General features: G+C 37.2%; 1 protein-coding gene across 2 annotated transcripts; it reads right to left on the bottom strand.

The window, feature by feature from the left end:
- Positions 1 to 1,290: 1,290 nt before the first annotated feature.
- On the bottom strand, positions 1,291 to 21,622 carry TMEM207 (transmembrane protein 207). Of its 2 annotated transcripts, none has more exons than XM_070406580.1 (5): positions 21,593 to 21,622; positions 19,533 to 19,570; positions 15,558 to 15,602; positions 13,903 to 14,045; positions 1,291 to 3,607 (listed from the first exon to the last, which is right to left on the bottom strand). In XM_070406580.1, exons 1-5 carry the CDS (start codon positions 21,602 to 21,604, stop codon positions 3,471 to 3,473), a joined length of 375 nt encoding a protein of 124 aa, XP_070262681.1. In that variant the 5' UTR covers positions 21,605 to 21,622; the 3' UTR covers positions 1,291 to 3,470. The 2 variants fall into 2 exon arrangements, with proteins under 2 accessions (XP_070262681.1, XP_070262680.1); XM_070406579.1 differs by lacking the exon at positions 21,593 to 21,622 and adding an exon at positions 21,419 to 21,580.
- Positions 21,623 to 21,859: the final 237 nt, after the last annotated feature.

The raw sequence follows: 21,859 nt of genomic DNA, 5'->3' as shown, positions 1-21,859 counted from the left end.
TTTTCTAAATACACAAATAGAAATAAACTAGAGGCCCCGTGCATGACATCCGTGCACTCGGGGAGGCGGGGGGTCCCTCAGCCTGGCCTGCGCCCTCTCACAGTCTGGTAGTCCTTGGACATCCTTAGCGCTGCTGCAGAGATGGGAGATGCTCCCGCCACCACCGCCGCGCTCACCAGCCATGAGCCCTGCTTCTGGCTGAGTGGCGCTCCCCCTGTGTGAGCACACTGACTACCAGGGGGCAGCTCCTGCATTGAGTGTCTGCCCCCGGTGGTCAGTGCATGTCATAGCGATCGGTCGTTCCACTGTTCGGTCAATTTGTATATTAGCCTTTTATTATATAGGATTTTGTTTATTACCAAACTATTTCATTTTACATTCCATTTTCTCAGAACTATATTTATTAAAATAACAAAATAACTATACTATTTTTCAGGATCCAGTATTAATAAAAATGTATATATATATTATATTTTGTTTAAATCACAAAGCAAAATTAATTTGGAATGTATATTCTATTTCCTCTGTTCTGATTTAAAGAATATTCTCTATTGAAAGTGAGGTCTCATAGCCAACACATGTTCATTGTCTTTCTGCCTTAAGTATAATATTCTGGCTGTGTTTCATTTCATTGTCCATATGAATGCTTTTCAGTCCTATCCCAGTTCTATTTCATTCTTGTGCAAGATACTGAATTTTAAAGTTGTCTTTTATAACAGTTATGCTCCTCACACAAAGGAAAAAAAAATGGAACTACAAAACTGAAAATTAAATAGGAACTTTTGGTCAGGTAAGAAAGAAATAGGCTAGACATATAGGGTCAGTGCTATAGAGATCACATACCATGTGAACATTTAAATACAAATTACCCTGCCTTTACAGGCACCTTTAACTCATAAGTGTCATCCTTAGAAGGGGGAGTATATTTCAAATTTACTAGACTCTCTGATGACAGGCATCTCTCCTGGTGCTCAGTTTCTTTGTGAGCAATATGAGCTAAAGCCCTACATTCTTCTTGAAAATTTGAAGCTCATGATTAATCTATTCTTCTAGGTTCTGTCAAAAATCTGACACCAATAGTAATCCAGCTTCATAGTTTCATTTAACCACTACATCAAATCTAGCTAATGGGCTAGAATCACAGATAGGCTTGCATGCCCTCTGCTGGATGTTCAAAAAAATGCTACACCTTTAGTAGTAAGAAAACCTCAGTTGGAAAAAAAGGAATGCTCTTTAACATGGGAGGGAAAAAAATCTAGTCCTGTCAGAATTAAAATCAGAGACACTGGGTTAAATAGAATATTAACAATTTATTGATGAACTACAATGCAGGCAAAGGTTGGTTGAGATGACAGAATTCTTTTATCGTCATGATAATCCTATAATCTATATTAGTGTTATTATTGTATTGTTTGCAGTAGTTTTTAGTGGACCATAAAGAGCATTGGCTACAGAACTTGCAAGTCTCTGTCTGGAAGTAAAAGCCAAGTGATGAAAACTGTAGTACCATTAAAAATAATACAAGCCCAGCTGGCGTGGCTCAATGGTTGAGCGTCAACCTATCATTCCATTTGATTCCCAGACAGGGTACTTGCCCGGATTGTGGGCTCTATCTCCAGTGTGGGGCATGCAGAAGGCAGCCAATAGATGGTTCTCTCTCATTATTCATGTTTCTCTCTCTCTCTCTTTCCCTCTTCCTTTCTCTCTGAAATCAATAAAAATATTTTTTTAAAATACTAAATATGTTGGGGGAAAAATTCAGACCTTGTACAATAATTAACATATAATAGTCATTCAGTATTTCTTAGATAATAAATGAAAATTTAGCCCTAGCCGGTTTGGCTCAGTGAATAGAGTGTTGGCCTGCGAACTGAAAAGTCCCGGGTTCGATTCCAGTCAAGGGAACATGCCTGGGTTGTGGGGTCGATCCCCAGTGCGGGGCTTGCAGGAGGCAGCCAATCAATGATTCTCTCTCATCATTGATGTTTCTATCTCTCTCTCCCTCTTCCTTCCTCTCTGAAATCAATAAAAATATATTTAAAAAATAAATGTAACCTGTGGTAGTTAATAAGAGATCTTTGTCAAAAAAGTTTCTATGAAAGCAAAGTCTTTTTGCTACCAGCCCTATCCACCTGCTTAAACCCTGTCCCCACACTTCCTTCCTCACCTGGATAAATACACCAAGCCACAGAGGCCAAGCATGTAGTTTGCTTAGACTTGCTCTGACACGTAAATGCAGCTGTCTTAAAACTAAATTCCGGTCACTTCAACCAGGACTTGCACTAACTTCTGACAATTCCAGCTGCTGAATCATTAGTTCCATTTACAGATGTGCTTACACTTTTATAGGTGTTAATTATAACGCTAAACTGTTCTGAAATGGATTTTAACATACACAGCTTATAGGATATGAACAAAAATTTGGAAAATAAATAAAATATTAAATCACTTGTAGTCCCCCTACTTAAACACATTTACATTTAACATTGTATTCTTCCATATATCATGATTTCCTGTTTGTCTTCAATTGTAAGCTATCACTTTGTCAAAATTTATTTGTTTAATTTTATATTTCTTTTTAATTAAAGTAATGCATGCATTTAGTTTTAAAAGTCAAATAGTACTATAGGCTTATTATAAACACACACACACACACACACACACACAGCATTATTCTGCTCCACCTAATCCCGCATAACATTATCTCTAAAGCTGATTTCTTCAGGGAGTTATTCTCAACTTTTGAGTGTTTTGCTTCAGATATTTGCAATATAATTTCCAAATGATGTACTTTTCATTATTTCTTGATTTTTGTTTTAATTTTAGATATTATTCATTGACTTCCCACCATTGGAGGTTAGGATTTAGCTTTCTCATTATTTTCAGGAACCTTCCTTCACACATTTTTCCCTCTGCCTAGATTGTGAATATGAATAACACCCATTTTAAAACTCAATATTAATCATTTGTATTATTCATAGCTTAACCATTTTTTGAGGATTTATTCCAACTTTTTGTTTTTCCCTGATTCTGTCTCTGGATGTGTCTGAATATCTGTTTGAGTCATTGTTAAATTATGACAATTTTTATTGGCTCCATACTAGGAGAGAGATCAGATTAAAACAGAAATATTTAGGCAGAGAAAGCTGTAATGTGTACTAGAATGGAATCCTAAACTTAATTGAGATCACTGCGTATCAATTACTGTCTATGAGTATTAATGGAGAAACATTAATTTAGATGTATAGCAAAAAAATGTAACAGCAGTTATCCATTGAGTCCACTAATATACTACTAAAGTATGATCCTGACCAAAATTTTCCCTCTACATTCATTGTTTTGTCTACTTGTCCTTTCCAAGGCTATATTAATTGATCTCTGGGAATTCCCACTAAATGAGAAAAATTATCCCTAATTTTGATGTTTTTCTCTTAAAAATATTTCTAATCTTTTCAATTGATGATCCATGGCTAAAGTTGGCTTGATTTCAGAATTTCTTCATATGGAGGAGGTGCTCCTGAAGTGTTGAAACCTGAAACATGATACAGTTCAGGGTTTTGAGTTGGAAGGTGAATTCCAACAGCTGGATTCACAGCTGCTTCCGTCCCTGGAAAGAGAAAGATGGGGATTTGTAAGTTTTCTACTCAGCATAAAACAGATGTACATGAAGTGCCTAGTAAAATCTGACATTTCTTGAATCACTGGAGCAGCAGAAAATTATTTGTACACTTGGGGGGAAATATGCAATCATCTGAGTCACTATAGTGAGAAAATGTGCTCTCAGGAACTGATGACAGTAGCTGCCCCTTTCTGGTGGTTTTGTTTTCTGCAGTTTCAGTTTCCTGAGGTCAACCATGGTCCAAACCTATTAAATGAAGAATTTCAGAAACAAATTATTCACACATTTTAAATTGCATGCTGTTCTGAGCAAAGTGATGAAATCTTGAGCCATCTTGAAATCTTTGCTCAGTCCCACCCAGATATAAAGCTTCTCTTTGTCCAGCGTATTCTTGTTATATATGCTACCTGCCCATTAGCCACCAAGTAGCCTTCTTGCTTATCATGCTGTTGAGGTATTGCAGTGCTTCTGCTCAAATAATTCTTATTTCACTCAATTCTGTCCCAAAAGCCATCCACATAACTTTTATTAGAGTATAATGTTATAATTGTTTTATTTTATTATTATTGTTAATCTCTTTCTGTGTCTAATTTATACATTAAACTTTATCATAGGTATGTATGTATATGGAAAAACATAGGATAGATAGTATATATATTAGGTACTATCCACAGCTTCTGACATCGACTGGGGGTCTTAGTCACCCTTGCAGATAAGAGGGGACTACTTACAAGAAGTGTTTACAATTCAGCAAGAAGCGTTTACAATTCAGCAGCTGAAACTAGAAGAAATTCCATTTTTGATGGAACAGAAGACAAGATGCCTCCATCTGGTAATGGCATTTTAGCTAACGCTTCCATCATGGGAAACACAAATCTCACTAGAAACATTAAAATATTACATCTAAACTTCATTATTTTATATTTAAGTTCTGAAAATCACAACTAGTATAATTACTTTTAAATTTTCTTTATGATAAATAGTAAAAATGTTAAGTTGTGAAAAGTCTGCAATTACAGTATACCACACAATGAGGAAGAGGCATTCTTACATTTTAAATTTTGAAGTCAAAGTTCTTCACTTTTAGGTTATACATACTACAGCGCTATTATATAGCAAAAACAAGCATTTTCATCCCCAAACTGATCACCTCAAGAGATCATGCACTTATGAATAGCTTTTTAGCAAATCTTCTATTAGTATTTTCCTGAAAGACTTTTGGAGCCACAGGAAATCAATAGTGATATCTTATAACCATTTCTTTCTTCATATTCTTTCCTTTTATTTTTTCACATGGGCCTTTACCTGTCTGGGAGTGATTTGATTGCTTCTCCCCCAAACAATAGTAACAACCTTTAAATTCACCTTTAAAGAAGAAACTATGCTCTTAACCTAAACAGTCAAATTCTTTGCCTGCTTTTGTAAATTAAATTTAATTGTGTTACAGCCATACCCATTCATTTATAGCTTCTCTGTGGCTGTTTTTTGCATCATAGTGGCAGAGGTAAATAGTCCCACAGAAACTCTATGGTCTTCAAAGTCAGACATAGCTCCTATTTGGCCCTTAATTGTGTTTGCTGACCTCTTCCTTAAAGGATTAAGATTTGATGCCATGGAGGAGATTCCTTTTGCCATGCCACTATCATGAAAACAATTTAGAGTAGTTATATATTAGGCAATAGCTGCATCATAGGAATCAATGAATAGATTGCTCAAAATTACTATTTTGTAATGAATAACATTTATTTAGAATCATGGATCTTCATATATTTATATTTGCTTTATTTTGTATCTCACTGGTTTGCAGAGCAAAGCATAAAAACTCAAATATTAATACAATATGTAAAGGTAGAGTTATATTTAGAATATGTCTTACCTCCTGGTTCAGCACTCTTTTAAATGAGTTATTTATTTAAGAATAATCTACTTCTAGATGATTATATAATCTTTCTGTTTCTCAGTTTTCTTTTATGTAGTAAAAGAATCATGATGGTATTTACATCTATAAAAGCAAGGCTAAATAAGTGTAAAGTATATAAAACAAAGCCTGGAGCACAGTAATTACTCATTAATGTTTAATTATCATTCCTATTAGTATAAATACTAATATTATTAGCACACATTAAGAACTATACTATGTTACAAATGTGCATATTTTCTTTTATTTACAATATCATTTTCCAATCTATCCTATTTTAATGGTCAAATAATGTTTTAATCATTATCATTATTAACATTATAACAGAAATTATTCAATGAAAAATTTTGTGGCATTAGTCTTTTGCAGTTAGGAAGTTTAGGGTGATGTCAGCTAAGTCTGAGGGACTTGATAAAACAGTTAACATTGATAAAGTGCACTTGCCCCAGCACTTCCCTCCATTGTGGATACTTGTACTGAGCCCAGCCCATTCTCCAGGTGAATGCTCCTGGAGTGTTCAATACAAAGTCAATGGTAACTTAGCTATCGTTCTGCTGGAGGCCTCAATCAGACTGACCTGACACAATTATCAGCTCAAATGGGTTTCCATCACTGCCATTATCAATACTGGGCTCCAGGTAACAGGATATCGACCATTGCCCTGTTTTACTGTTACCTCTTTACTACAGATTTGTCTGTTGCTCTCAAATTTGCTATGAAAGCCACAAGACAGTCATTTGATAAACAATTAATAAACAAATAAGACAATGTGTTCAGAGCTTTCATAAAGTCAAACATATATCCATTTTCAATTTGTTTCATGTCATGTTTATGTATAAAATCACGATTGGGAGGGGAGCAGACATTATTTTTATCTTTGGACAAATTAAGAATCTGAGTTAAAAGTTAAAAATTCCTGCCAGGCAGGTTGCTCAGTGGTTAGAGAATCTGTCCGCGGACCGCAGGCTTGTGGGTTCAGTTCCTGGTTAAAGGCATGTTCCTCGGTTGCAGGTTCAATCCCTGCATCCGGTCTGGGCGTGTGAAGGAGGCAACCAATCCATGTGTCTCTCTCACATAATGTTTCTCTCCTCTCTCTCTCTCTCTCTCACTCTCCCCCTCTTCCCTCCCTTCTACTTTCTCTAAAAAAATAAATGGAAAAAATAGTATCTGGTGAGGATTTTTAAAAAGTTAAAAATCCTATGGTTTTAACAGAACTGTTGGTGAAGGTATTAGAGTCTGTTGTTTAAGTGTGTAAATCAATACACTTACTGCTGAGTTTTTATAGGCAGATTTCAGATTTCCCACATAATTAATAATCACTCCCTTGAACTTGGCTTACATTAATGTGCCCTTCTGACCTCTTTTTTTTTTTAATCTTTTCCCTTCTCTATCTCATCCTGTTCTTTTATAAGGGGGTAGCTAAGAATGCCTGAATTCCAGTCACAGTTCTTTCATCTACTGTGTTACTTAATCTCTAAGCACCTTTGTTCTATCATCTTTAGAAGGTTCAGCATGATAGTGAGCCCCTCATAGAGGTACAGGAGGAAAGAAATGAAATTGGAGATATCAGGTGTTACCACAGAGCATGACACATGGTAAATGCTCAATAAATGTGAGCGGTAACTATTATCATGCCTGTCCATGAAAGTGTAAATAAAATACTCTCTTTCCTTACCTAAAGGAGTCACAGAATATTTACATGTAGAGCATAAAGTATAGGGAAGTGACATTTTAAAAAAGGATCCTAACACAAGATGGAATCCTGGGTGTGATGGGGAAAGAAGGGAGCACAGTGTAAGACCTGCTTTTTTCTGTCTCTCCCCTATCCTCCTTCCCCTCCTCAACTTGAAGCATTCACATTTAATGGCTGCTGGAAGACTGGTATTTCTATTTGCCTTGAAATAAGAAAAAGGAAAGATTATCTCTGAAATAGCAGAAGAAATGGGGTCAGGGTAATTGGATAGTTGAAAGCATCATCAGGGAAATCAGATCTGAGAAGCTAAGCCAAAATGAGTGTCCCCAGTAGGGGTCTCAGAAGGTTCTCACCTCCAGGTCTTCTCAGGAAGACAGGGGACCTGCTTGCTGCTGTCAGGGCTGAAGGACCCAGCTCTGAATACACATGAAATAGAAATAGTTCAATGCAGATTTTATAGTGACTTATTATTTTTTGTTTAAAAATATAGAAAGATAATGGCAGGGAGCCTTCTCTTAGTCTCTCAAATTCTCTTTTCTAATGAACATTTAGATTGTTTTTCTGCCTCATACTCTTCATCCCTCTCTCACCTCCCAAACCCCACATTTTGTTCTCTTTATTATCTTTAACTGACTTACTGATACCATTGTAATAACCTGGTTATCATTTAACAGAAAAAGGAGTAAAAGGGAAGACTAGATATAGGCATGCCATTTATGCAGCATTGTTAAAAGCTACATTTAACACTAAGTCTGATCCATAGGGGAAGGGACAAGACCAGGGGTGGGCAACCCCTGGCACGTGTGCCAAACATGGCACGCCAGTAACTTTTGCTGGCACGCGAAACCGTCTCTTATAAGCTTCCATTTACAATTTTTTTCTTAATATCGACCTTTTTATTTTTCAGATAAATTCAGTGTAGGTGCATCTTAGATAAATAATTTTACATAACAAGTTATCTTAAAGACCATAGACATGGATTACCGAGAGAGGGGAAAAGCAATTTCTCTGCCTCTGCCTTAACTCTCCCTGCTTTCCTAGATCCGACCAGTGTTTTGGTTTCATCCACATACGCTTGTGAATCTTTGTTCTCAGTGATGAATTTTGTTAAGTCTCATAATAGGAGTAGCCTGACGGATGAAAGTAGTAGCTCGTGCATATCTCTGAAGGTCATGAAATATAAACCTGATATAAAATCTCTGTCATCAGGGATGCAGCAGCAAAAGTCCCACTGATAATATCAAACGGAGTCATAAAGTTTTCTGTCAAACTATCAGTGTACATGTATACATTAAAAAATAAATGTATTTTTCATCATCATATACTGTTTTTGTCGCTCGAATGAATTTTATTATTTCTTCAAGGTTCTTCACATACGTACACCTTAAGAGATATTAAGTAGGCGTAACATGTTCTCAAAAAATTAGGGTTGGCACGCAGAAGAATTTTGAGTGAGAGATTTTGCTGGTTTTGGCACGCACTCACAAAAAGGTTGCCCACACCTGGACTAGACAAAGGCAGTTTAGCCACAAGCCCAGTAAAGGTCTGAGGGACCTAATAAAATACTTGCCCATCAATCACTCCTAGAAATAGGTAATTGGCCAGGATGGTGGTGGCCACAGCAAGCTTGCAAAATCTAAATATATACACTTCCAAAAAAAGGAAAGTCACTCTCTCTCTCTCTCATGCCTCCCCTTTAGGGACTCATGCTAGGGGGGGCGGGGGGGGGGGAGAGGAGGAGGAAGGAGCTGTGCTCCCTTGCGCTCAAACGGTGCATAGTCATGCATGTTAGGCTTTACACATGAACTAAATTTAATCTGGCCTGAATGCTGAATCACACCTGGCTGCAACATGGAACAGAAAATCTGGGCACTGGCTCTGCTGAACCCCCAGCTACCTCTCTTTCAGGACTGGCTTGAGGGAAGTGGGACATTGCAAACCAAGGGATGTAACTACACGACTAAAATCTTCTTCCACCTCTTATCTCGTGAGGGCTTCTAAAAACGCTTATTTCAGCTGTGCCCCCAGAGCTCCACAAACATCGGAGGGCACCCCCTACTCATGTACCCAGTTGGCGGCAGCATTACTTTATAAATAAGGGCTTTTATGCAACTTCATAACCTTATTTTAAATGGAAACATACTATTATTCACATTTTCAGTGAATTCTGAAAACACTTGTTTATAATAAATTTTAAAACTCCTTTTAATGACTTTTTTGTCATTAGTTATTTTTTAAAACATGAATTTTAAAAATAAACCAAACAATTAATCTAAGAAACCCAAAACATTTTTGTTTTCTTTTTCCCCCCACTTAGGTGCCCCCAGAACTCTACCTATTCTCCTTGTTATATAGTCCTTGGTCTTACAAAGTGGGGAGTATTGATCACAAATGATAGAAATTTGGGATAGAAAGGGTTGTGTGAGAATTTTAATTTTCTCTTCTTGTATCTCCACCTTTACTAAATTGATACATTCCTAAAAAAAATCACTTTCCATGGCCCAATATGAGTTCTCACTCTAGATTTACACACTTGAGGAGAGGTGTGGGGGCAACAATGGGTTGTAAATCTGTGTATTCTGTTGAATTATCAGAAAGGAGGGATTCCAGAAGCTTCATTAACATAGGTAAAATAATGAGATTACAAAACAACAACAGTGAAACACTACATTATTTTTACTGCTGACACAGGTGCTTAAAATCACAAACCTGAATTATACTTGAATTGTTAGTCTCTGATGGTTGAAAGAGGAGAACAAGAAGATCTCAGATTACTGCATGGATTTACGTCATTCAAGAAGACATAAGGGCAGTGAATGGGTCCGTTCTGAGATTATAAGAGAGTGGGAACAGAAAACAGGATCAGAGGTGTTGGGGGTGGAGGAAGGCTAATAGGGGGAAAAGTTCTAACTAGGAGATGCTGGGGCCACGTCAGGAAGAAGAGTTGGGCCTGAAGCAGAGCAAAAAAACATGATTTTAGGGATTACATAAAATAAACAAGTTTTCATGTCAGTCCTTAAAATATCTTCAACTTCAAACTATGGGTTACTTTTCATCTTTCTCTTCTCCTTCTCTTTCTTCTGGTCTTTCTCTTCCTCTTCTTTCTCTAACAATGCTTCCTTTTTCTTCTTACCCTCGGGTATCAGATAGATTAATTTTCCCTTATTGGGGCATAATGAGCTTAGTCATTACATATTACAGACTTGGAAACATAGACCCTATGAGAGGGGAAGAAAAACAGAGAGATCTGAGCACCAGATCAGCAGAGAACTGTGAAAATATATGACTATTGGCCTAGGAGATGCTATTGGGGGCAGGGTGTTTGCTGAGATTTCTAAGGACCTTTCGCCAGACAAAAACCTCATCCGACATTCAGATGGGCTGGGCTATAAGGCCTTCCTTAAACACCTTTGATGAGGTTCCCAAACCAAGTGTTTTCCTCTCTGTCTTTAATATTTCTAATCAAGATAATTGGCAACCTGAGCCATGTAATATTGTCAGGAACTGCTAGCGAGAGAACATTCCTATTTTATGTACTTAAATCAGTAAAGTTCAGTCCACTCCAGCCTCTAATAATCAGTCAAAATTATCCTCTTGGCTCTATTCAGTTGAGGCAACTTCCATGGGATCCTGAGAGTCAAACCTCTCAATCACAGGTCAGAAGAGCAGAGCTATTTCAACTAATATATTCAGCAAATAGTGGTAATAACATGAAATGAGTTCTGGAAAATAAAATAAAGGTCTAGGAGAAATGCAAGGTGAATATAGCAAATCTAGTCTCTCCATTAAGATGTTTTAAATGACCCACTTTCTACATTCTGTAGTCAAAGGGAACAATCTATTATGCCCTTTGTGCTCCAGGGGTGACAGGAAGTCCAGACACCCTTATTTCATATTCTAACATGTCACCAGTGTCCTCCAATGAGTTCTCATTCCACCCCAATTCTGAACAGAGGCTATGAGGAAGAATCAGAAGTGCACCCCATATCCTGCAGAGTGAGCATATAAAACCAACAGTAATGGCACTCAACTCCAAGCTGTGAGCACATAGTTTGTGTGGGTTGTGGAGGTAGAGGCTGTGGTTTGGGCCCTTCCCTCCCTCTTTAACCATACAAAGATCCTGGTAGTGGTTTCCTCACTTCCCTTTTGGAAAACAGCTCCTTTTGTGGAAATACTAGGTAGGAAGAATCATTTGTTTAGAGAAGTGAAAGCATAGTGAGGATACAGTAGGGAAAGGGAATCCAGTGTGAGTCTGGGTTTCAGACTACCTTAAAATATGGACTCCCTGGAATTTACTTCTGAAAATTGCTACTTAAGAAGAAGTGACTAGAGATCACAGAGAATACCACTTCCTAAATTACTCTTTTATATTTTGTTTTAGAAAGGAGAACTAAAAAGGCCAAGAAGCACAACTCTGGGAGTCACATCCACATCAAAGGCTAAGTGAATGACTGTTTATGGCCTGTACAGACCTGCTGAGCATCCAGGGGATAGGATGGGAGATGGTCAATGGATGGAACAACCTAACACCCAACCTAGTGTAGGTGAAGAAAAGAATTAATAGGGAGGGGCAACTGAAACTGTGGTCTCCTAAGATGGAAATCAATAAAAGTGAACTTTGTAATGCAGATTAAGCTGAGGAGAGATTAATTGTTCCTGATCAAAGTAAGATGCAGAGCTATACCTGTGGAATTAATGAGGAATAGAGAGAATAAGGAAGGGAATGAGGACTCTGGAGAGCAATCTCTATCATTAAGGAATTGCAATATGGAAACATCTGGAGACACAGGATATAGGTTGTACTTAATGTAGCTTGGTAAACCATGAATTCCTGCCTATATTTTGTTTAGATTCCTAACCTTAATTCTGGGTAACTTGAAGTCAATTAGTTGACTTACAGCAAAGATCTATGTGGTGCATTTATTCAATAGAGTGAGAAAAGTAGATAACATCCTCTGAGAGAAGTAATAGCCACTTTTCCAAGCCGTTTTTAGGAACTAGAGATAATCTCTGAGAAGTCCCTGACCTACTGCCTAACACTTGGTAGATGTGAATTAAATTGGGACTATGTTATTTAAAGAAAACAAAACAATTTTCCCCAAGTATTTTCTTTCCTGTCCATAATGACTTCAGGATACTATAGAGAATGTGATGCTAATGCCCTGCACTCAGTGCTATTACATGCAGATTTCTGAAGAAGCATATCAGCCTTGATCCCTTCTCTCAGTCATACCTGCTCAGACAAGTTCAGGTAAATTCAAAAGCATGCATATGAATCACCATCCAGGAAATATGAAAACATTAGATAAATTGGGATATAACCGTGGCACACAGATTGTCTTAAAATTATAACAGTATAAGTGTGTAACTTATATGTTTAATTTGAGTAAGTTACCCACTTATGGAATATATATATATGTTTAAAGATTCCAGGAAGTCTAGAAAAGTCTTCCTTAGAGTAACAGTAGGGCTAAGAGGACCAGGGGGAATTCTCCTCTTTAGAAACTCAAGTAAGTTGAAAGGAACATAACTGTATTTGTTTATTGAATACCTCTAGTTAAATAAAGAAAATGAGACCAAAATGACTGTGTTGACCCCTTTGATTCATGTATTTTGTTAAAAGGTCAGTGACCCTATTTCCCTCTGTGTTCAGAGGACAGTAATTTTAAGTTTAGGAGAAAGAACTATTTTCATTGGAGATTTTAATTATTTCTCCAAACACCCATTTCTCAGATTGACACTGTTTCCCTGGGTAAATAATGACTTAAAAAAAGTCAATAGTGAATATAATCACCAAACCTTACAGTAATGAATTTTGATATTAAAATATTTTATTTTATTCACATCCCACTTTTTATTTTGCTTTTAGTTTTTCCAGGACATGCCCTACACTCTCTATGGGAAATCTTATGTGGCCCAAGTTTCTGAAGTGCAGTTGTCAATCTCTACTAAGCACCCTAGAGGCAACTGTGGCATACAGTGCAGTGACTTAGAGGGAAAGTCTCAGAACAGATATTCTGGGTGAGGACAAGGCCTGGAATTAACAATGACTGTACGACCTCAGTTTTCTCCATTCCTTACCTCCTACTGAAGACTAGACAATAATAGGAAGGGTATGGTTTGAGGGGCAGGGGTGGAAGAAGGCAGGATCAGGATGCTGCCAATGTGTCTGGGAAGAAAAAATATGAATATTTATACTTCCCTGCCAATTCCAAATTTTCAGATTCTGCATTGACAGCAATCTGAAAAGTGTGGTTCAATGTTACTGTAGGTAAGTGAGGTATAGAGAGTTTAGTAAATGAGACTATGAACACAGGGTAGTATCGACTGATAAAAAACTCAGAAATACTTCTCTGCACCTTAAACCCTACACTCACTTGAAGTGACCAACCTTATATAGCTAAGTTCATGTCAACTGAGCAAAATATTTAGGTTCTATCCCCATATTTAACTATAAATCATTTTCCTAAGACACGTGTTTTTTTCTATTGGGATCTCCCTTCTTCTGAAGTTTTCTCACTTATACTCTCTCCTCAATGCATGCCTTTCAATCTTCGATAAACTATGCCTTGTTGTAAATTTACAAATCTGATTTTCAGAGATTAGATTTCTAATTCACCACAAAATCATAAGGTTTCAAAGACCAAGCCCAGAAATGTGCAGAGAGCCTACCATAAACAGGGTCCAAGTCGCCGACAGCAAAAACAGCCACGGTGCGTCTTGAGGAACCGATCCCGCATCTCCTCAGCCAGCAGGGAAGGCAGAAGAGCACTGCTCCGCATAGCAGAGCCACCAGGAAAATTAGGAGCAAGAACCTGGTGCCAGAAGAATCAGGAGAGGATTGAGGTGGAGCACGGAGGAAACTTAAGACTCTATTACACCCTGAAAAGGGGGCAAGAACTCAGCAAGACTGGCTGCAAGCAATGTGAGAGGCTGAATTCCTTAAGCAACCCCTCCCCACACCACCACCACCATTTGCACATTTTCACTGAACCTGGAATATAAGCTGAGCTCAGAGTGGGTTGATCTTGCCAGGTGATTATAATTATTTTCTCTTTGAAATTTGGAAGGTTGTTCTCGGGAGCAGTGTCTTGATTCTTCAATTCACTTACCCCTTTTTCCTTTCATTCAACCATAAATCCATTCATTCCACCAGGATTTAAACAACTGAACAGCCTTTTCAGGGGTCCTCAAACTACTGCCCGTGGGCCACATGCAAATACAAATATTGTATTTGTTCCCTTTTTGTTTTTTTTATTTCAAAATAAGATATGTGCAGTGTGCATAGGAATTTGTTCGTAGTTTTTTTTTTAAACTATAGTCCGGCCCTTCAACGGTCTGAGGGACAGTGAACTGGTCCCCTGTTTAAAAAGTTTGAGGACCCCTGCTTTAGATGTTGGGGTTGGGGATTCAAAGGTTGACAAGATAAGTCTGGCTGGCCTTGGCTAGGTGGTTGAGTATTGAGCTATGAACCAGGAGGTTACAGTTCAGATTCACGGTCTGGGCACATGCTTGGGTTGTGAGCTCAATCCCCAGCTGGGGGGCTTTCTGTCTTTGAGGAGCTATCTAAATGAGAAAGTTGGTAATGTTTAATTTGGAAAATACAAAAGTCAACATTTAGGATGGTATAATAACTTTTAAAATTTCCAAAAGTCTAGCTCATAAAAGTGGCAGCAGTTTTATTTTGAGTGATTTTTAAGGCCAGAACTAAAATCAGTGGAAGAGGCATTTCAGAAGATATCAAGAGAAGGAAGAATAATTTTACTTTTAAAGATTTTCAACCAGGGAGTAAATTATTATTATTCTTAGAAATAGTAAGTTCCCTCTTATAGAAAACACTTAAGTAAACACTGGACAACAACCTGAAAGTAATGTTTCTACATATATTGATTCACATGACCTCTATTATTTTCTTAGTAGGTATGATTTCATGTGCCATATCAGTTATTTAGTAAAAGGAATATGTATATACTACCAAAGATTTTTATAAAACAACTAGATGTCTGGTGCATGAATTTGTGCATGGGTGGGGTCCCTTGGCCTGGCTGGTGATCAAGATCTATAAGGGGGCCAGCCGGCCAGGGGAAGGGGCCCCGAGAGGTTGGCCAGCCTGTCACGGGGGCAAGCTGGCTGGGGGAGAGGGGCCATGGGAGATTGGCTGTGGGAGCACACTGACCACCAGAGGGCAACTCCTGCATTGAGTGTCTGCCCCCTTGTGGTTAGTGTGCATCATAGAAACTGGTCGACTGGTCATTCTGGTTGTTCTGGTCATTCGATCATAATAGTCCCTTAGGCTTTTATATATATAGAAGTGAAGATGTCCTTACCAGATATACCAATCATTTGGGTATTGATTTTTATAGCTTATGTACCTGGTGACAAAGAAAGAACAATTAGTGTTGGACCTCTAAATGGCCCAAACCTATTCTTTTGCACCATAATATTTTTTTCTGATTACACCTGTTTCCCCAACAATAATTTACTCACTGCAAGGCCCCCAACACAATTGGTAAATGTTTCCCATATATCCACGTCATGTGAGTGGAAACTGTCAGATACTTAAAAACAGATAATTGCATAGTAATAGGTTTGATGCCAGAGTTAAAAATACTGTAGTACATTGAGAAGATAGTGACTAACTTTTCAGGACTACCATGTGATAGGTATTAGTAGATAACCATTCCACTATTCTGTTTATTCAGAGACCTGGAGTCCTTTAAAATGCAAATTATCCAGGGAAGGTCATAGTGCCTATTAACCTTGGATGTCTTGGTAGAGAATAGGAGCCCCACAATTCTGGTTGGAAAATAAATTAGGACAAAAGGAAAATGAATGAGTGTGGCCATACACACCGTGTACCAAGGAGTTAGAAGTTGATCTGTTAGTCAGGATGGCCAAACCATTTATGTGCTTCGGCATAACTTAATTGTTCTTAAGATAAGTTTAAAAAGATCACACAGAAAAAGATCACATTTTGGTTCACAGTGTGATTTTTAGGAGGAATAACTCCCCAAGTTTAGACACATGTGCTGTTCATTCCAGAGTCCCTTGCTATGCCACACACAGTGCTTTGAATGTATGTTTGCTGATGGACATTTTTCAACCTCGGTAGATGGGCTGCTGTTACAGTATTCCGGGATTAACGAGTTGAAGGCTGTTCATCACAGCCTGATAAGCTTCTGAGATGGCGCTGCACTTAATCACGTTTTCTTCAGCCTTTGTTAAAATAACACTCGGCACTTTTCAGCTTGAAAGCTTTCATAAATGTCAGCTAATTTATTGCTCACAGCCTCCCTAAGGAGAAAGTGTGTCCTGTTTATCACACTACTCTTCAGAAATGACTTTTTAACATATGTGATTGTCAACTTAAAAATTTTACCCCAAATATTTAAGACAAAACTCAATCATCCAGAGAATAAGTTTTTAGGGGTGTTTGTTTGTTTTGCACCTAGAGAATTTAGCCAAATGCACAGGTATAGATGGCTAGGAAAAATGACAGCTGAAGTGTGACTTTTTAAAAAAGCATCCTAAGACAAGTGATCATCAATAGAGGATTTTAAAAATAATTAATGGTACTTCCTTTTAAAGAAATATTATATATTCATCAAAAATGTAGATTTATATTTATAGTTAAAAGCCTTGATAAGTAAAATAATAAAGAGCATCATTCCTACTTTGTATACATTTTTAATATAAATATAATGATTTCACAAAATAAGTATTATATAGTTATATATACACATACATAAAATTACTAACAATATTTGCTTCACTTGAAGATGGATGTCATGAGGCACTTTATCTTTTCAATATTTTTATACTGGTTAAATTTTTATAATGTACATACATCACTTTTGTAGTCATAAAAAATTTAAATATCACATTGAAATATATAAATTTTTAAAATGTAGTATCCTACTTTAGAGATGGATGCAGGAAACTTTTCTTGGTGATTTAGCCAAATAAAGTAACAGAAGGTTCTTGTTTTTGAGTCTTGAAATCTAAGCTCATGATCAGGAATGTGGATTGTTTCATTTCCCTCCATATATAAATCTCTGCTTCTTTTCTTTACATTTAAAAATAGACTATATTATAAATTAAAAATTGACTTATTATACTGTCAACCAGAGGCCCGGTGCATGAAATTCATGTACTGGGGGGGAGGGGATCCCTCAGCCTGGCCTGTGCCCTCTCACAGTCTGGGAGCCCTGTGATCGATTACCCCCACAGAGGGAGGCCCTGCCCACCTGCCACAGCTCGCTGGTCAGTGGCCTGGGCCTCCCTCTGCAGGGTGATCATGGGGCAATAGCCAAGCCCCCAACCAATCACATCACACCCGTCTTGGCTGGCCTGGCACCAGTAGGTGTCATAGCATGGTTGTCCGGATGGTCACTCAGATGGTCGTTCCACTGTTTGGCCATTCGGTCGATTTGCATATTATGCTTTAATTATTATAGATTCTAAATTTAACTACCTCATTTTATTTCCTAGGCTTAATTTTTTTAGTCACTCAATATTTTTTCCAGTGCTAACAGTTTTGCAAACTGACTTATTTCACTTTCTCTGTCTGAATCTGTGAACCTACTGATGGATTTTCTGATATGTAACAAAATGGTCTAGAAGCAGTTAACTGAAGAAATGCAAAGTGATCACATAATTTAGGAACTACAGGAACCTTTGGGATAATTTATTTCGCCCTTAGGATTTTATATACTTTACCACTGAGACCCAGAGTGGAAAAATAATTGGGGAGGTCACTAGCTGCCCAAAAACTTAAACTACAATATGGGTCTTCAGACTTGGTGTACTTTCTTCTACATCATTATTTCTGTGTCTTTCTCAAGTTCAATTTTTAAACAGAAATTCTTTGTGTTATTAAAAAAATATCCAAACTGTGACAATATTCCAATTACTCAAATTTTAGATGTAAGATTTTCAGTGTAGTAAAAGTTACATTTTTTAAGATAAAGTTATTGCTCAGATATTTATATATGCTTGGTGAAATTGAAATAATGATGGCAAAAAAAAAGAAATCTGGGAAAAGTGAGAACTGATCTTTATTACTGTTCTCACTGCTGATAATCTGTGGACCTACGATGAACTACAAACTCATTACTTTGATGAATTTAAGAACTCAGAATGTATCCCAGTCATTAAGTGACACATGACTGTGAAGGGAACCAAACTTTTGCCTTTTGGGATATTCATTTTAAGCTATTTTTTAGAAAACAAAAGATTCAGAATCAACCTTAGACTTTTTCCCTTTCTAAGAGATTCAGATGGGAAGGCCTACTCAAGGAAGGGGACCTTAGGATATTAACCTTAGTTTAATTTAAGTTAAGTAGGATAAATAAGAGGGCTTCAGTCAAAGTCCAATTAGCTAGATACCCTGTGTTCCATTGTTTCTGAGTTTCCCAGCAAATACTTACCTGCCTTGTACGTTCTACTCTTCCTTGCCTCAGTTACCCGAAAATGGCCCAGTCTCACTTTTGCAATCTAAGATCCAGTCCCCTTCTTTCTCCTTTGCAAAAATGACATTGACACCCAATTTTGCCCAATTATATTTGGAATTTTCATGCTTATGTGAATTTCCCATGGACATGTATTAAAATTCTGGTTTTCTTCTATCAATCTTTCTTTATTAATTTAATTGTTAGCCCTTTCAGAAAAACATAGAAGATGGGAGGAAAAGTATTATATATACTAGAGGCCTGATGCATGAAATTCGTGCAAGGGGCTCGGCCCTCACAGCCTTGGCTTCATCCCGAAGGTCGTCTGGAAGGTTGTCTGGACAGTCGTTCCACTATTCAGCCTTCCGGTCCAATTAACATATTACACTTTTATTATTATAAATTTTTAGCCCCCACAACTGTATATCTGCACTTTGAAAGTTACACATAATACAGGTTAGAAATTTCATTAGTCTGTTTATATTTGAAACTGATTTATCCAGAAAGCTACCCTCCATCACCAATGTGATTTATGGGTATGTATGCAGCCATATAGGATGTAATAATTCTTTCATGAATGTAAAGTACCCTGAAACCTCAAAGGTGGAGAATGCTGTGAGCAAAAATACCTACAAATTAACTAGGCCTCTTATTTATTTAACAAAGCTGATCATAATAAAAGTGCATTTTTCCCTGCTTTTAGAAAAATCAAGCCATTTGCATTTAAAACAATTTACCTTTATTTTTCTTGCATGGTTATAATGGTCATTTGGAACTCATTTGGGGTTTCTTAAAATTTGAGCCCTTTTTTTATTCTTTCAATTTTGAAAATGTCTCTTGCTATTTACTTACATTTCATTTTCTTCACATGGTGGGTCCGAGAGCACCAACTGAAACACATGTTTAGAACAAATAAAATCCAAACATCTCATCAGTCTAATCCTTTAATACAACAGCACTTAGAGACAATGTGGGTTTTTATAATTTTGTTTCTGTAAGTAATGCTCACAGCCGACTCGGCTATTGTCAGGCGAACAGAATTTTAATTGAAAAAACAAAACAAAAAAAACAATCTCTGGGTAGATTTTCCAGCTCAGCAGTGACAGGAGATATGTATTGTAAACCAGATTTCTATCCTACACATAATTATAGATAGATGAAAAAATCTTTTTGTTTTTTTCTATAGGCAGATTTTGCTTGCTCTAAAAAGCCTTTATGCACCTTGCTTTTTTTCTTTGTTTTCAAATTTTAGCTACATGGAGGAGGTTAATTATTTTCACACACAGACATCAAGTTCTCTACATAAAACAGAAGTCCATGCCATTAGCATTATTGGGTATTAAATATATGCTTGAAGGAGTGACTTTAACCTGCTTTAAGGCAAAGGTCAATTTAAGAGCACATGACATTCTTGTTGAGATTTACATTTCTCTCTTTATCAAAGAAGAAGGGAAAAGTAATAGTCTTCATGGCTTTGTTTTAAAAGACCCAAAGCATAAGCAATCCTACGCAATTATCTTAGTTCTGTGTGTTGAGCCTTACAGTTTACAGTAACTCACATCACAGAGGAAATAAAGTGCTGCTTTCTTAAGGTTTTGTTTGTTTTTCCCTTGACTTGAGACTCCTCCTGTGTACAACAGAAACATCTTTAAATGTCCTTTATAAATAGTCCTAAATATGGGTTGGTGAGGTTAGTGAAGTATGACTTTTCCTGGTCTATAACACAGAAGTATAAAACCAAGTAAGTAGTTACAAAAATTTAAAATGATACACATAGGAATTTTGTGGGAGATGTCTTTTTTTTTTCTTATTATTAATCTCAAACGCATCTTTGTCAGCACCTTATATTTACTCCACCAGGTTTATCTGGGCAAAGAGATTTGTGGAGTCACAGATGGAGCCATGAATTGGCCGTCAGAGAGCGTGGTAATGAACAATTTATAAGCACAGAACATGACTTGTACTCTCTTTTGCTAGAATGCTGAAAATAGATTTGGCTACTAACTGGGAGGAAAATGAACATTCAAATTTTGTCCATAAAGAGAGTTTATGTATGACTAGATGAAATCATTTGGGATCCAGTTGAACAGATAAACAAGTAAAGCCAGCATTTCACTTTGAAGTCATTTCCTAATCTTCTGGTGTGCTATACACCCCTCAGCCAAGGCAGTAGCTGTCAGACTCCGGGTTGTCAGGAAATGGGGAGCAAAATCTTAATATATTTCAGAACTAAATCATTCAGATACTTTGCATTCAAGTAACACATATGCAGAGATGCAGGTATTACTCTTGAGTGAGATGCTAGGGTAGAGGAAACAAAGTAAACTACCATGGTTCTGTCTACATTGTTCAGCAACGGGAAACTCTCAAGCATCAAGTGTGGCTGCAGGCAAGAGTAAACAAATATGTCTCAAATTAGCCCAATCATAGCATTTTGCTATGTCAATGGCATTTTTTATTCTAAAAAAAAATGTTTTACAGCATAGCAAAGATTACATTGCATCATCTTTCTTCAATAGCAATAGAACTAAATAGAGTAGAAATAAGACTAATAGCGTAGGTCATTTTGTTTTCTGTAGCTTTGACCAATAAATGTAAGTAGTAATACAATCCTGGTAACACTTCCTTAAAGGAAATCTTTGAAATGTATGAGTTAAGTTTCCCCAAATAACAAATCAATAACCAATCAGGTCCTTAGAGTACCTCTGAAAATCTTTTCCCAGAAAGAGAGATGTTACCTGGAATAGTGGCAAACTCCCGGTTCCCGTTTTGGAGATCACTGAAGTGAAACTAAAAGGACTGGATCTCGACATGCTTAAAGGACAAGCTGCTCAAAGATAGTGGTTTGCTGTCCGTGTTAATTTCCCTCTTCCTCGGAACTTGCTAGCTTCTCTATAAATTATGCTTCTTACCAGAGCACTCATTAACGATGGCTCCTTGTGACTGGTAAAGTGGGTGCTGGGGGTAGGAATGTTGGGTGTGTGGTCACAGGTACGGAGAGTTCAAGGAATTTCAGGTTAAGGTCAGAACCTTGGTACTGTTTGTCAAGCCCTTAAAAGCCAGGGTTATACCTGCTGATCTGCAACACTGGCTGGCTGCTTAAAGAACTTAGGATATTCAAGTGCATGTTTTATTCCAGGGTATTTCTGGGTTTTATATAAAATCTTTTTGTACTTGGA

The sequence above is a fragment of the Myotis yumanensis genome, unplaced genomic scaffold, assembly GCF_028538775.1.
Source record: "Myotis yumanensis isolate MYYU_CA2020_CCGP unplaced genomic scaffold, mMyoYum1.0.hap1 SCAF_2, whole genome shotgun sequence".
Lineage (NCBI taxonomy): Eukaryota > Metazoa > Chordata > Mammalia > Chiroptera > Vespertilionidae > Myotis > Myotis yumanensis.
Note: the sequence above shows the minus strand (reverse complement) of the source record. Positions and strands in the feature narration are given on the sequence as shown.